The following is a 17,370-nucleotide window of genomic DNA, read 5'->3' as shown; positions in this document are numbered from 1 at the left end:
CCAGGTTTATTTTTTGTTTTTACTATCTTACCTCTTTTCTTGGATGGGTAGGAGCCTGACTGTGAGGCCTTTCTGTGTCCTTGGTGTTTGGTTTATGGGAGCCCACAGATTCCTGGGAGCCTGACTCTGGGCCTTTCCCTTATCTTTCCCTATCTAACCCCATCTGCCCCTAACTCATTACTAAATCAGTGTGATCCAGGAGTGGAAGGTCCATTCTGAATACCACACTCTGAGGATTCTCCCACCAGTATTTGGTTTCTCTCAGACATGGAAAGTGCCATGCATTTATGATATAAGCTTGCTGTGTAATTAAATTGATAGACATTTTTATTCTGTAGCTTCAGGTTAGAAATTAGTGCAACTTGTGAAGAAACTGTAAGTCTAGGTGTTATTAATATATGTGTATTTGCCAGCATTGAGCCACATAATACATTAGACTGGGATCCCCCTAAAAACATAGTATCTGTTCTTGCTCTTCTCAGTTGTAGGTTCCTAGGTTTGGACAGTTATTTGGGTCTATTTGATAAACATTCTTCCCAGGGGTAGTTGTCTTGAGAGAATATATCACCACATGTTTGAGAACATGAAGCACCTGATTGCCTGACATACATGAGGACATACATGAGGTGGCTGCCCATATCTCTCAATGTATGTTCCAATTTTAAAAAGAGAAAAAAGACAAATTAATGGCTGCTTAAGCTTGGCCATTATTCACAGTTAGCAATCAGGAAATAATTAAAACCTGGTGTTTATACTGGTGACCAAGGAGGAAATTGAATGATCAGAGTTTGTCATTGACTTAATTTCATGACACTCATTCCCTTTCTCATTCATAGGATTTGTGCTTATTTTTTAAAATTAAGAGTGAGTCAAGTTATTTCTCAACTTAAAATTTAGGCCAAAAATTATGAATCATTTAATATCATTGGACATGCCTAAAATTAATGTAAATCCAGGAACGGGTATAAATAACCTTTATAAATAGATGCTTAGGGGCCTGTAATAGTAAAAATCCATTTTGTGCAAATATAGAAATGGTGACTTTTATTCAAATGTTTTGTATTCTGATATCTAAATTTTGCAGAAAAGTTTATTTTCTCAGTTCTGTTTGGAAGAATTGTCCTTAATCATTTTTTCATAAAATTGCCTATAAAATTCAGTGCAGGGGATCCCTGGGTGGCTCAGCGATTTGGCGCCTGCCTTTCCAGAGGGAGAAGCAGGCTCCACACAGGGAGCCCGACGTGGGACTCCAGGATCACGCCCCGGGCTGTAGGCGGGCTAAACCGCTGAGCCACGGGAGCTGCCCACGCCAATTGTTTTTACCTGTCCATCCCACCATATTCTGATGGGTTAAAACTGAAGGGAAGACGGTGAATAACAAAAATGGACTAACATGTAATACAATAACGTAGACATCACTAGCTGTGTGACCTGCATGTTATGTGCCCACTCAGAGCCCACTTTGCTCAAGTTGAGGAGCAAGTACCAGGAGGGGTTTTGATGAGGATTTACATAAGTTAATTAATGTTGGAGCACCCAGTAAGGAGCATCTGGCTAATGAATAAATGTGTGCCAGAGAAAAGATGTGAAGGAAGAAAGGATTGATGTTTACTGCCTCTATTTGCTACAAAGAAATTTAGCACACACACACACAGAATAAACATTAGCCAAAAAATAGGAACAGCTGTATTTAGAACTCTGCACCCTCTAAATCTTCTCCCAAAAGCACTTCAAAGTTCTAAGGAAACCAACCGAACTGTTAATTGAATCTTCACTAAAGTACCCTTGTTAATTTTCATTAAAACTTGTTACATGTTAGAGTTAAAGATCTGTTCTGGGCCCAAGAGTAGTTAGTACAGTGCCCATTTTTATAACACATGGAAGCAATTTTCCTATAATAATAAAACTGTTACACGTTTTTCACTGCAGCCTTTTTGCATAGTGTTGATCATAACTAGTACTTTTTGACAGTGAATCCTTGAGAGGAAACCCAATTCCAACATTTTTAAATAATTTTTTTGTTAAGTGTTTTCAAGAAATTTTTTGAAACCACTATGTAGGCTTCTTGTACCAGTTTTGCTTAAAGCAGTTCCCTCCTGTGAGAGCACTGCTCCAGGTAGCTTCTTCCCAAGACACATGGACATTTATTTCCCAGATGTCATCTCTAACTCTTCAGCTCTGCGGCCTGACTCTATGAGCTTTGCCCTCAGTCCACTCACATTAGAGTCGATGATAAAGCTGATCCATCACTTATGTATCACTTGGGAAGAATTGGCACAACTGATTGCAAACATTAAAATCTTTGGCAGCTGAAACATCAGAACAGCTAAGCTATAATGAAATTGGAAACCAAAATCATGAAAGAATGAAAAATAGTATGTCATAGTTTATGTGCCATCTTCCAACTAAAATGTTAAGACCTTTTCACCTTCCATGACAGGTGTGTTTCTGTATGTTTCATAATATAACTTTGTAATAAGATTTTGCCAGTATAGTATTATCAACTGAAGCAAACTTTTTTCATCAATTATCCTTTAGAAAATAAGAAATGAGCTGAGAGAGAGGGAAAGCTAACATTATCTACTTGCTTCCCCAAAGGTAGTGTGTATGTGTGTATGTATATGTGTGTATATATATATATATATATATATATATATATATATATATATTCCAGGTGGTGTACAAGATTAACCATAGGGATATAAGAAGAAGAAATTAGAGCTTCTTTTTAATTTTATCTAATAGTTTATATTTCTACTTTTATCTGTTTAATGATGTACATAATTAGTAGAGATAGATACGTAATCGTATATTGAGGGGATTGCTGTTTAAAAGCAGATTTTATGAATGCATAATCAAAAAAATCCAAAGACCACTCCAGCAGACACTGAGACTCATTCTTTGCTCTGAAGTCATTTATCAGAAGAAAAACCCATATTAAAGGAAAAAATATTGTATATATCTTACACTTTTAAAAATACTTTTATATCAAGCTTCATATTGTGTTTGAAGAATGTAAACTATCGCATTATTTGAATAATGTAAACTACTTCTGTAAGTTTATTTATGTCCTTACATGTTATCCGTATTAATATGTAGAGTAACTACAGAGGACAAAGTACAAGAGGGGTGTTTACTGATGTGCCTCTCATTGCTAGGGCATCATTCCTAAAGTGGTTTACACATAAAGGAGTATTTTCTTGGCTGTTTCTTACTTTCATCATTGTGGTAATGAGCTATAATTAACTTTATTGAGATAATTAAGTATGCAATCATTTTAGGGGTTTATGTATACTATATGGAACTTGGATTGGGCTTGTAGAAATAAGGTAGTAAAAAGCTTCCTCATGAAAGTGTGATGTGAATTACTTTTGCCTGAGGCTAATCTTGAGAGAAACCTCTTTTGATGGTCTCCCATAAAGAAGTAATTGACCTTGGCTAGGTCCAAGGTAGAGTGTGTTTTACTAACTTTACTCCATTGTGAGATGAGTTCTAATGTGTCGAAATAAAATTTGACAGGTAGAACAGAGTTTTAGCAAAATTGATATGTTAAAATATTAACAGAAATTAATTCAAAATTTATTTTCCTTTTAGTTCGCAAGAAGATGAAAGACCTATATCACCTTTCTATTTGAGGTATTTATTTGATTTTTGTTGTTCTATTACAGGGAATGGAGGAGGGGTAAGGCTCCTTTGAGTTTATTTCCCCATTTTAATAATTTTCAATGAATATTCTACAGTGTGGCCAAACTAAGCTCATTGGAACCCTTCACCATATTGTTCATGCTGTTTTTCTTATCTTTGGTTTAAGAAATCTTTTTTTTTTTTTTTTTTTTTTTTTTTTATGATAGTCACACAGAGAGAGAGAGAGAGAGGCAGAGACATAGGCAGAGGGAGAAGCAGGCTCCATGCACCGGGAGCCCGACGTGGGATTCGATCCTGGGTCTCCAGGATCGCGCCCTGGGCCAAAGGCAGGCGCCAAACCACTGCGCCACCCAGGGATCCCTGGTTTAAGAAATCTTAAGACAAATTTAAAAGAGCTAAAAAGATTACAATGAGATATTTTGTTTTAAAATTCAGACATGTCAAGGTAGCTATGTCAATTTCAGAAACTGCCTAATGATTAGGCTGTTAATCTACATTTTAAAATTTTTTATTCCATGCATATATGCAGATAGGGGAGGGGTGTGAGCACAAAGCCTCAGCTATGTTAGATCATTTTCTAAGTAGTAGTGGAGTGTGAAACTAAGTATTCAGCAAGTTCACAGTTTAGGGTTATTTTCTAAAGCTTATAAAGTCGTAATAACAACTATTAAAACAGGTGAATTTACAGAATTTATTTTTTTTGAAGATTTATTTATTTATGATAGACATAGAGAGAGGGGCAGAGACAGGAGAAGGGAGAAGCAGGCTCCATGCCGGGAGCCTGACGTGGGACTCGATCCCGGGACTCCAGGATCGCGCCCTGGGCCAAAAGCAGGGGCTAAACCGCTGAGCCACCCAGGGATCCCCGAATTTATAGAATTTAAAGTAGATGTTAACCCTCTCCTCAATTTTGAGATCTACTTTTTTAAAGAAATGTCAGGATATATGTTACATAGCTTGTTTTTGAATCTGATTTGTTGTAATAGTCTCAGAGTTAGATTTAGGCTTTAATTCAACCAACAGTAGTTCAGAAATATGTCATAGGACTTCAATCTTAGTCAAGTAACTGCTTTTCAGTACTGTTCTGCCCTTCAGCAACTCAAAAAATATTGCATAATCACGTTGTGGCAAAAGAGAGAACATTTGAGGTTTTAGTTTGAGACAACATGGTGGTCCATTTGATTCACTCTGGTTTCCTGCCAACCAAATCACCATATTCTGGTTTGTAGGTTACCTCAACTATACACATGAGGGTGTGGTTGCCGAGTATATGGGGACTCTGGTCTTCATCATGTAAATACACACAGTAATATCAAACAAATGATTATCATACCTTAACAGAAAGTAAATTTTACACAGTACAGAAGACTGCAGCTCCAGATCATGCCTACAAATAAGAAGTATTCTCTGTCTTATTTTTATTCCTCTGGGTAATATCAGTCTATGTTTTATATAGTATTGAATTTTATTTTTTTAATACTTTTAAAAAGCAGATGGGAAAAATAGGTTCATAAGTCTTAAGGCCTTAAAAGATACATAATTATGTTTTCTTACATGGTGATTTTTTCATTGTTTGGATTAATGTGGCTTTGAAAAAATTCTGTACTTGTAAAATGAAAGTTAAAGAATATAAAGAAAATGTATTTGCCATAACTCTTGGTAGAAGCTATTTGATATCTTAATGTTAAGAGTCATAAAAATAAAATACTACAGAAGTAGGAAAAAAGTGAATATGTATACTAGCCCGCATGTATAGGAGAGTTAATATTGCAGAAAAAGGAAGTTACCAGCAGATACTCTGGAAATTTTAACTAAATGGAGCTATTTAATAAATGAGAAAATAATTATTATTTGTCCTGAAATTAAAATCTCAAATGTGGTTACTTTTTGTGAATAGCATAATAGGATAGTTTTAGAAATTGGTACAAGTTAATTTAACTTTTTATTATCTACTTGGCATGAAGTAGAAGAATCTGTTAGTAATCCATGAACCTGTTTGGAGGGAGGTTTTTTTTTGGTTTTGTTCTCAAATAATTTACATGGCTGCTTTGAGATTAACTTTTCTTGGGTTGTTCTAGCATACAGAATTCAAGTGGAAGAAAGAAAACGTGATTCCTAACTATGGTTAAAGTTCTTTAAGATTTTTGCACTAGAAACATAATATGTCCACTGATAATTTAAATTTCAAATTAGTGCACTTTTATCACACTATCTCTGGTAAGAACAAATGAGTGTTTAAGTGTTTTAAATATATTTACATTTCTGTAGCTTCTTTGTCTTCCGTTCCTTTCTCTCCTACTTTCTTAAGATTCCCTTCCTATAATGCTCAGAAAGGGCAGTTACTGCTAGACTCATGAATTTCATAATGATTTGTCAACATGATGAAAAACTAAATTGGCCTTTTTAAAATCCAAAATAATATTTACTGTGCCTTTGAAAAATAAAAAGTGATTGGTGGTTGCAAAATGATATCTTCCATGACTAGGAATATTGAATATTGAGTGCCGTGTATTAAGTTTTAAAATTGTTGACTGGCCAAGGTTTTTTTGTTTTGGGGGTTTTGGCTTTTCTGAGCAGGGATGGAGACCAAGAGGAAAGGTCCAAATGAGATGAGACACATCAGCTGAGATGGATACTCTCACAAAGTCAATCCAGCCACAGGCAGCCAGGCAGAGAGGCTGGGGATGGGACAGCTAGCTGGTCAGTGGTGGAATATTCAGGGGTGGTTTATTGTGAAAGATCTTTCTTTCAGCATGAGGTAGAATGGCAAAACTCAGTGGCTGCAAGTCTGAGAGTGGGCAGTCTTCGGGAAGACCAGATCAAAACAAAAGATAAGAGCAAGGCAGGGCTCCAGTGTCAGAGGAAGGAGAATAAATGATCCATAAGGAATTCAGATACATGAGATCAGATAAGCATCCAGCTGTTGGAGTGGGGATAAGGTGCGTTATTTATAATGAAGACAAGAGTCTGTGTCTGGCGTAGAGGATAGAGATGGAGAGCATGCAGGGGACCTGCAATGCACTAGTGGGGATTCCAGAACCTTTCTATGGCTACTGGAAGGAAGGTGGGATGCAGGAACTGGGAGCCAGAGGCCATTTCAATTGTTACCTTGCTCTACTTCTCACTTTGTAGAATTTCAGTGTCTGTGATTATGGTTCTCTGCTATAAACACTTGTGGCTGAACCACGTTAGTCTACTGTACATTTCAGTTGCCTCCAGTTTTTAAGATTGTTATTAATAGACATGCGCTCATATATTCTCATTCTTGATAAAATGTGTTCTGTAATAAGAACTGTCTTCTGTAATTTCAGCACTTCTCCACCCTAGCCTAACTCACCAGAACACTTGTCCTTTTTTTTTTTTTTTTAAAGGAAAGAAATAGTAGCTACAAATCTGCACTTGCTGCGGTTTCCTGTGGCAGGATGACTGCAGCTACAGTAGCTCAAACAGTAGGTGTCATTGTTCCCTAGACGCTCATTAGAGATTACCCACCCTGTTGAACTGATTAAGGAAATGAAGGGGAAGAACAAGTTATACCAAATCGTTGGCAAGATTGCCACAAAATAGATGAGAACCGGGATGCCTGGGTGGCTCAGTGGTTGAGCACCTGCCTTCATCCCCAGGGCCTGATCCTGATGTCCCAGGACCAAGTACCAGCATGCATGGAGCCTGCTTCTCCCTCTGCCTATGTTTCTGCCCCTCTCTCTCGGTGTCTCTCATGAATAAATAAATAAAATCTTTAAAAAAAAAATAGACAAGAACCTGCAAACTTCAGGTTAAGAACATTCTTGGCAAGGATGTCCATACCCTGGGCTCTCGTGGTCTCAGCTGGACTCCCAGAAGGTGCCCCTACCTCAGTTGCTCAATTTAGCAGCTTACTATAGGCATTCTGTGCCACCTCTAGCCTGTTATTGTCTGAATTCTTTTGCCTGTCATCCAGTCCGATCTGGCTAGGATCTGTTGCTAGTTCTACTTTCATTTGTCTGTGTCTTCGGTATCTGCAAACGCAGATTTTGATTTCTTTGTGTATTCCCACTGGGATTGAGGCTCTTAATCTCTACTTTCTATTTCTCCATCTCTATCCACTCCCATCTCAGCTATACTACCTTCAGATTCCTTATGGCCAGATTCACATCCTGTCTTGATCCCATCCCATCTTATCCTGTCCCATCTGACTTCTACTCTTGAATTCCTTCTTTAAAAATTTCTGGATTATATATACAGTTTGTACACATAGATGATACGTATAGCCTGTATACAAAGCCCATCTCTGCCTATGGTTTGTCAAAATCCTAAATGTGCTTCGGGGGCTACATACCTATCATCAGTCTTAGTCACTGGGCTCTAACCAGCTCACCTGACCTCTGAATGGTACTCCTTGCTCTAAACCTGCCTTTTAGCAACTGTGCTAATCTGCTTTTTCTTTCTCATTTTGTGCTCCATTGATATTCTGAAATTGATAGTCTTTATCAATTACAGCCCAAGTTTTAATACTCACAAAATGAAGCTAAAATACCATTTTAGCAGATTTGGAATTGCTTAGGGTCAGTTTCAGTATTTATGTTTTCTAATTTTCCTGAATCAGGAACATCAAATAATTTATTTCTAAATTAGCTGTCTGAAATGCAAATCATTCTTCAGTATTTTAATAATTTTATTCCTTGAAACTAGGGATCATTAATATATGAAAGTCTTTTAACTATAGATTTACAATGAAGAAAAAATTAGCTTTGGATAAATTTATTTTTTTTATTTTTTTATTATTTTTTAAGATTTATTTATTTATTCATGAGAATACACAGAGAGGAGAGAGAGAGAGGTGGAGACACAGGCAGAGGGAGAAGCAGGTTCCATGCAGGGAGCCTCACGTGGGACTCGATCCCGGATCTCCAGGATCAGGCCCTGGGCTGTAGGCGGTGCTAAACCGCTGAGCCACCTGGGCTGCCCGCTTTGGATAAATTTAGATTAAAACATTACCTGACATTAGACGGGATCTGAAAAGTATATCATGCCACTCCTATCTTGATATGTAGAAAAGTTTTTATAGAGCATTTTTATTTTTTTTTTATTTATTTATTTATTTATTTATTTTTTTTTTTTTTTTAAGATTTTATTTATTTATTCTTGAGAGAGAGAAGGAGAGACAGAGCCAGAGACACAGGCAGAGGGAGAAGCAGGCCCCATGCACCGGGAGCCAGACATGGGACTCGATCCCGGGTCTCCAGGATCGCGCCCCGGGCCAAAGGCAGGCACCAAACCGCTGCGCCACCCAGGGATCCCTATAGAGCATTTTTAGATAGCTCTTTGGGGATTACCTTTCCAAACAATGTGTGGTAGAATGTGTAGGGTTATGATTTTTTGGTCAACTTTATGAAATTTTAATAGTTTATTTTTCTTCTTAACTATATTGTATGTTTTTGAAATTATTTTGAGGTAAAAATCTCATCAGATGGGATAGTTTAGAAAAATGTAATATATCACGCATTATATTTGTTGTTGACTATTGAGTGCAGTAAGCAAACAGTCTCTTTTTTTTTTTAAGATTTTATTTATTTATTCATGAGAGATACAGAGAGAGAGAGGCAGAGACACAGGCAGGGGGAGAAGCAGACTCCCTGCAGGGAGCCTGATGCGGGACTTGATCCTGGGACTCCAGAATCATGGCCTGGGCCAAAGGCAGGGCGCTCAACCACCAAGCCACCCAGGCGTCCCAACAAGCAGGCTCTTTATTTTATTATCTATTTGATTTTTTTTCCCCAGATAATAAAGTCAATTAGATATTTGGGTGTCTTTAGACACAAATAACTATATATTAAAATTGTTTCCCATGCCCTTTTTTAACTAGAACAGTGTTTCTAAATTGAGGAAACACATCATTTCTGCCTGTGGAGTTCTTTTTGAGGGCATGGGAGGGTAAATGTAAATAACAAAATATAAACAACTTGAAATTTACCATTTTAACCATTTTTAATTATTTTTTAAAATGTGACAAAATAACCATAAGCATACAGATTGCCATCTTAGCCATTTCTAAGTGCATTTCCACTAATAATGTATGAATCTAATTGCTCCTTACCTTTATTAACACTTATTATCTTCTGGTTTTTGATAACACTACCATTATGGTACAAAGTATGTGGAGCTCTTTAAATATGCTGGGGTCTCACTGGCCAAGATTCTGAGCCTTCAGTGGTGTTGGGTGTCCATATTTCCAGTAAGTATCATGAGATAGTCTTTTCAACAATTAGTGCTGGGAAAACAGGATATTCACATACCCTGTGATATCATATCATATACAAGAATTAACTCAAAATGGATCAAAGACCTAAATGTAAGAGCTAAATATACAGGAACTCTTAAAAGAAAATAATGAGGCAAAAGCTATGCAGCCCTGAATTAGGCAGTGATTTCTTAGATATGACACCAAACCACAGGAGATAAAAGAAAAAGTAGACAAATTGGACTTCATGAAATGTTTTGAACTTTGTGGATTAAAAAAAAAAAAAAAGACTATCAACAGAAAGAAAAGGAAGAATGGGGAAAATATTTGCAAATCATTTATCTGATAAGGGATTAGTATCCAGAATATAGAGAGAACTCCAAAAAATCAATAACAACAAAATTATTTTTTAAATGGGCAAAAAACTTGAGTAGATACTTGTCCAAATAAGTTGTACAAATGGCCAATAAGCACATGAAAAGATGCTGAACATCACTAATCATCAGGGAAATGCAAATTAAAACTATAATGAGAAACCAGCTTCCCATTTAAATTTTAATGATGTAACTTACACCCATTAGGATGTCTGCTTTGAAAAATAAAAAGTATTGGCAAAGATGAAGAGAAATTGAAAACAGGGTCATGGGGTCCTAAAGAGATGTTTGTACATCCATGTTTATAGCAGCATTATTTGTAATAGTCAAAAGGTGGTAACAATCCAGGTGGCCATCATTGGATAAATAGATAAACAAAATGCAGCATATATACACAGTAGAGTCTTACTCAGCCTTTAAAGGGGAGGAAATATCTGATATACACACAACACAGATGAACCTTGAGGACATTTATGCTAAATGAAATAAGTTAGTCACAAAAAGACATGTGTATGATTCCACTTATGTGAGTACCTAAAATAGTCAAATTCATAGAGACACAAAGTAGAATGGTGGTTGCCCGGGGTGGGGGGGGGGGGGAGGGGAGAATCAGGAGTTACTGTTTATTTGGTACAGGGTTTCAGTTTTACAAGATGAAGAGTCCTGGAGATACATAGGATGAATTCATTCTGTGAATATACTCAGTGCCACTGAACTGTACACTAAGAAATGGTTAAAAAAGTAAATGTTATGTGTGCTTTACCACAAGAAATTTGAGAGGAAAAGTGTCACATAAGAGATTTTAATGCATACCCCTAGATGAAAACCACTAAATCAGACAACTAATATAATTATTTTATAGTGAAGAATGATTATAAACTTAACTAATGTTCATCAAATAATTCTTTAGGGATTCAATATTGAATTCTTCATATCTGAGCTAGTCATATTTTTTATTTAGTAAGAAACAAGTATAGATTCTGAGTTTAATTCTATCAATGTTAATTAAGATACTAAGCACATTGTTTAGGCTATGCTGATATAGATAAATTATATAATTTTTAAGTTTTTTATGCTTCTCTTCATGTCTTTCCTCAGCATGTTAAAACAAAGGAAAAATAAACTCACAGGAAATGACACTTTTATGGCCATTCTATTTAGATCTCTTATTGTTTCATTCTTCAGTCTCCCTCCTTCCTATAGACTTTTGTTTATAAAAACTTCAGAATAGGGATCCCTGGGTGGCGCATCGGTTTGGCGCCTGCCTTTGGCCCAGGGCGCGATCCTGGAGACCCGGGATAGAATCCCACATCGGGCTTCCGGTGCATGGAGCCTGCTTCTCCCTCTGCCTATGTCTCTGCCTCTCTCTCTTTCTCTCTCTGTGACTATCATAAATAAATAAAAATAAAATAAAATAAAAAATAAAAAAAAACTTCAGAATAAAATGTAAACCTTTAACTTAAACAAATAAAAGACCAGGTCTACCTAATGTAACTACTCCAGCTTCCCATTTAAATTCAAATGATGATACCAAAGGCAAGAACTAGAGATAGCTTTGTAACAACGATAAAACCATAAAGATCACACATCAGTGAGATGGACTGAGAAACATATTATCACCTATAGGCTTCATGTTCCACCATCTAAACAATACAGATGACCACAAAGAAAGAACAAAGGGGGAAAAAAAACTAAGTTGGATTCCTTCCTTTGTCTACTGCACTGACCAGAAAAACAAATGACATTCACCCTACTGAACAGAAAGTTTCTTTCTGAACCATTAAGAGATCATCTGCATATTCGTTTTCACCTCTCTTCCCCCATTAGCTTCTTTGTGTCAACATCTATTCAAAGCCTAGAATATTTAGTATACAAAACTATCCCCCTGAGATATTCAATCACTTAAAGCATTTAAGAAGAGGATAAAAAGGCAGAAGGATTATTGGACATATAATGCATGCTTTCAGAAGTACACTGTACAAAAAAAAAAAGGAGAAATTTATTCCTGTTTCTCCAGCTTATGCAGAAAATTGGACCAAATAGCATGTGCACCTATCAATGCATTATAGATTGTTCTAGGGCAGACTCATATGGTGGTTCTTAAAATCTAATTTCATGAGCAGGCATCTGCCCACAGCCAAAGGACAATGAAATAAACAAAGAACAATCTACCTACCCAGGTTGTTGATAATGACCTTGTCTGGGATTGATGGATTCTCCTTAGGAACCACAAAACACAACTATTTGGGACCTATAAAGAGAAATTACAAACTAAGAGAAAGGATGACTTACTTTGAGAACTCAATGTAAAAACATTTCAAAGTATTGCTTTTTATATGATTCAGAAGAAAACTTGAAAAGTAATATTACTAATCTTCTCAAAAATGCTCAAAGACATAACCAACCCTCTTTGAAACATAAGTAGGAACCTGTAAGGCTTTACAGGTAATCCAATAGGTTTACAATTACAAGGCTAGAGACATAGAAGAATAGCTGAAATAAGGAAGGAAAAGGGAGTCTAGAAATATATTAGCAGAGATTTCAAAAATTATGTGGGAAACAGTAAAGAGCAGAAATTATTTAAAATAAATCAGGTACATGATGAAAAAGAAACTTGAGAAGCTCCCCCAAAAAGGAGATCAAAGGATAAGAAAAAACTGATAGAAATAATGCTAGATATGAAGAAATTAGGAAGCCAACCTAAAAATTATAACTCTAAGGAAAAAACCATATTAATAGAAATACAAGTAGAAATCAAAGTTTATGCCCAGATAATTGAAAGGTGTATTTTAAAAAGAATTTTTTTTAATTAAGTGAGAAACCTGATTATAATCATTGATGGAGGGACAAAGAGAGTAACAAAATTCTGAATTTCTTGTCTTGCATGGAAGGTAGAACAATAGAAGCAGAAGTCAAGAGTTTTGAGGGTTTTTTTGTTTGGGGGGGGTTTGAATTTTTAAATTACATTGAATTAATTAGAATTATTAAAATCTCTAATTTTAATAATTAGAGATATGGATATGAGAGGCAACTACTAGTAGAAATTTGTATAAGATGTCTATAATGTGAATCTCAGAAGATAAAAGCAAAGACAGAAATCAGAGGAAAAGGAATCTCCAAATTAGAAAACATAAAGCAAAAACACAAAACTAGAACAAATACATCAATTATGACAATAAATATAAATGGTCAAATTCTTCAATAAAAACTGAAATTATAAACAAAACTTAGGTTTATTTTGCTCCAAAGAGCCATACCTGAAACAAAATGGCACAGAAAGGTTAATAATAAAAATCTAGAATTTAGGGATGCCTGGGGTGACTCAAAAGTTGAGCACCTGCCTTCAGCTCAGGTCCTGATCCTGGGGTCCTGGGATTGAGTCCCACAGTGGGCTCCCCTCAGGGAGCTTGCTTTTTCCTCTGCCTATGTCTCTGCCTCTCTCTGTGTGTCTCTCAAGAATAAATAAAATCTTTTTTAAAAATCTAGAATTTATATCTGATAAATGTGAACAAAAGGAAAGCAGAGAGGGGCAATATCAATACCAGGAGAGCCAGAGTTCAATGCCAAACTTGTGCAACAGGACAAACCTAGACTTACTTTTTAAGTTAAAATCCATACTAAACACATAAAGGTTATAAATAAGCATGTGTAAAATAGCACAGCTTCAAATGATAGAAATTTAAACTCTTAAGTTAGCAAGAATAAACAGGCAAACACATTTGAAGTATAGAACTTCTGCATGCAACTATATGTCTATAATAAACAATTTACAAAATAAATAGCACTGAGAATTTTATATAATACATGAGATTTCAAATAAATGAGCATTACATACTAAACTTTGCACCCTATAAGTAGAGCTCAAACATTCCAGCTACTTTCCAAAAATTTCAGTTGTATCTGAAAGTTCTTCAAGAGTAGAAATTTTAGGGGCACTTGGGTGGCTCAGTAGGTTAAGCATCTGTTTTTGGCTTAGATTGTGGTCTTGGGGTCCTGGGATTAAACTCCACAACAGACTCCCTGCTCAGTGGGTAGTTTACTTGTCCCTCTCCCTCTGTGCTCCTCTCTCTCAAATAAATGAAATCTTTAAAAATAGAAAGTAAAAATATTCACAGTTCTGTATTCTGACCACAGTGTAATTAATACCAAAAAATTCCAATCAACCAATGAAAACTCTCTTAAAGGGAGGAAAAAATTCAGAGGTAATAAAAACTATTGTAGAACTATTGATAAGAAAAAGGGGGAAAGTACATGTCAAAAAAATTTGTGGATCTAAGCTCTTTTTATGAGGTGACTTCATCTTCTTAAGAATGGAAACAAATGAACCACACAATCAGAATAAGAAACCATATTAAAAAAAAAAAAGCAACCTCTTAGAAATTTAAAAGGTTGTAATAATAATAAATGGGAAAAAGAACAGAACTGATGTTTGAATCCAGGAACTGGTTCTTTGGGAATAAAAATGAAAATTATAAAATAGAAAAACTTCTAGCAAACTTAAGGAAAAAAAAAACAGAACAAAACTAATAATCAGAATTGAAGTTTGTGGTCAAGGGATATAATAGTTTTTAAAAAGATTAAAGACTGCTCCCAGGACACCCAGGGCACCTGCTCCCAGACTGCACCTAGGGCACCTGGGTGGCTCAGTTGGTTGAGTGTCCAACTCTGGATTTCGGCTCCGGTCATGATCTCAGGGCCATGAGGCTCCATGCTCAGCAGGGAGTCTGCCTGAGAGTCTCTCTCTCTCCCCCTCTTTCCTCTCCTCTTGCTCACTTTCTCTCTCTATTCCTCTCTCAAAAAAAAAAAAAAAAGATTATAAACCGCTTGATGTAATTTTATACTAATAAACATGAAAATCTAGAAATAAAAAGTTTTCTGGAATGTATACATTTCAAAAAAGAAAATTCCATTTGAATCCAAAAAAGTACTTCAAGTAATCTGTTCTAAGAAAACAACTAGATGTACAGCTAACTACTTATATGAATAGCAGCATTATTGGAGAATAGGGATTATGGAAAAAAAAAAAAAAGAGAGAGAGAGAGAATAGGGATTATGTCCTTACTAAGAACACACTCAGAAGCCAGAGTACTGAGAGAATCAGAGATGTGTAAACTTAGTGAGAGATTAAACCTCTGAACTTCAATTTCCTCATCTATAAGTGAGTATACATAGGGAACTATTCATTTCATTCATAATTTTGCTTTACAAAGACCTCAGTCTAAAAACTAAAACTCTGAATTTCTTTTTATGCAAAAACATGCTAAATATGTAAAACTGACAACTCCAATAATTAGGGCCTGAACAAAAAGCTATACAAAAGGTGAGTATTTTGATATTTTGATGGGTTCTACTTAATTTGTTAGAAAATAGCTAATAGATTATCAAAACATGGGAATGAATAATTTTTTTCTTCAAATCAGCCCTAATATTTAAAGGAATAGGAAGTGTGAGGGTTGATGAAGCATGAGGATAAATATTATCCTCCTTCTAACTAATATCCCTGTAGTATGTTTTCAATTTATGTTCTAGTATTATGTGCATACGATTTGATTTAAAACCAAAATGCAAGGGGTTTTTTTAGATCCAAACTGTCTTCAATACCACCACAAAAGGGTAATGCAATTTTTGTCAAAGTTTGAATACCTGTAAATGCTCCATTAAGTTTCTACATATCATAGTTAAAGGTTAAAGCACAATGAATATTGAAGATCAAATGTATTTGTTTTAATGTATGATATTGTCCACAGAAGACATGGTTTTAATGTAAAAGTTTTAATTAGAAATCTGTTATACAATTGCAAGAAATACCATTAGATTTATCTTGTAGTGTTGATGCTGCATATCAACTTTTAGTATTTTAAAATAGTACTAAAAATATTCTGTGAAATACATTAGGAGCTTCATGCTATTTTGATGATTAGTTACATGATTTCACCCTCAGGCTGAATTAAACATCACATAATTGTCTTTTAAATCCTTATCCATTGGGACGCCTGGGTGGCTCAGTGGTTGAGCATCTGCCTTCAGCTTAGATGGTGATCATGGAGTCATGCATCAGGCTCCTTGCATGGAGCCTGCTTCTCCCTCTGCCTATGTCTCTGACTCTCCCTCTCTCTCTCTCTCTCTCTCTCTCTCTCTGTCTCTCATGAATAAATAAATAAAATCTTAAAAAGAAAAATCCTTACCCATTAAAAAAAAAGCTGACTAAATGTAAATATTCTAGAGGGGAAAAAAGATAATTCTGTTGGATCTAACAATTCCTATTTATTGTTTTAATAGGATAATATTTACCACAATAATATTTATGTACCACAGAAAATAAAACATACTGAAGTAAGAGAACATACAGAAAAAAAAGAACACATGCTTTTTAAAGATGTTGGATTTTAGTAGATTTGAAACTTCTTTCTTTTTATATGTAGATTTCTTTATTTCAAATCAAGAGATCTAATTAAAGAATCACTTGTCAACAGGCATTCTGTGCATCTTATCACATGCAAATTTATAGACTAATATTGTTGAGCACATACAGCTTCCAGAAATGTAGTTTGAGTTTTGTCAATCAAGATACAGACTAGGGACACCTGGGTAGCTCAGCAGTTGAGCATCTGCCTTCGGCTCAGGGCCTGATCCCAGGATACAGGATCGAGTTCCACATCAGGCTCCCTGCATGGGGCCTGCTTCTCCTTTGCCGATGTCTCTGCCTCTCTCTGTGTCTCTCATGAATAAATAAATCTTTTAAAAAAAAGATACTAAATATATTTTAAGTATGTCACAAAATATGTTGCAGGGTAGGCTTAGAATCTGTTTTACATGACTATACCAATAGTGAATGCAGTTGCATCATCACTTACAGTAGGCTTGTAATGAAATTGACCATAGCGCTGGAGTCTACATAGAGGCTTATTTCTTTCAGTTTTGAATACTAGGCTTTATCAACATTAGGAAATGATCTCTTCCATATTCAACTGCTTATATTGCATAAGTAAGAAACTTTGTTAGCAAATCATTCAAAGGCTTTGAAAAAATTCATTTTTCTTAGGTTTCTGCAGAAGATTAAAAAACAAGCTCCATATAGATGAAGGAAAACTGTATCTTTCACTTTAGCTTATCTTCTTATAGCCCTTTTGT

General features: G+C 35.6%; 1 protein-coding gene across 9 annotated transcripts in view; it reads left to right on the top strand.

Moving 5' to 3' along the window:
* The window catches only part of FAM13A (family with sequence similarity 13 member A), a 342,559-nt gene that overhangs the window by 251,917 nt on the left and 73,272 nt on the right, over positions 1-17,370 (top strand). For 7 of the 9 annotated variants that reach the window (XM_072810208.1, XM_072810206.1, XM_072810209.1 and 4 more), the window contains one exon: positions 3,595-3,636. The exons of the other annotated variants lie outside the window; for them this stretch is intronic. In XM_072810208.1, coding sequence (XP_072666309.1) covers positions 3,595-3,636 — 42 coding nt within the window. The remainder of the gene's footprint in view (positions 1-3,594; positions 3,637-17,370) is intronic. 9 annotated transcript variants of the gene reach the window in all.

Source organism: Canis lupus, chromosome 33 (genome assembly GCF_048164855.1).
Source record: "Canis lupus baileyi chromosome 33, mCanLup2.hap1, whole genome shotgun sequence".
Lineage (NCBI taxonomy): Eukaryota > Metazoa > Chordata > Mammalia > Carnivora > Canidae > Canis > Canis lupus.
The sequence above is the reverse complement of the archived record's forward strand: the minus strand, read 5'-3'. Positions and strand labels throughout refer to the sequence as shown.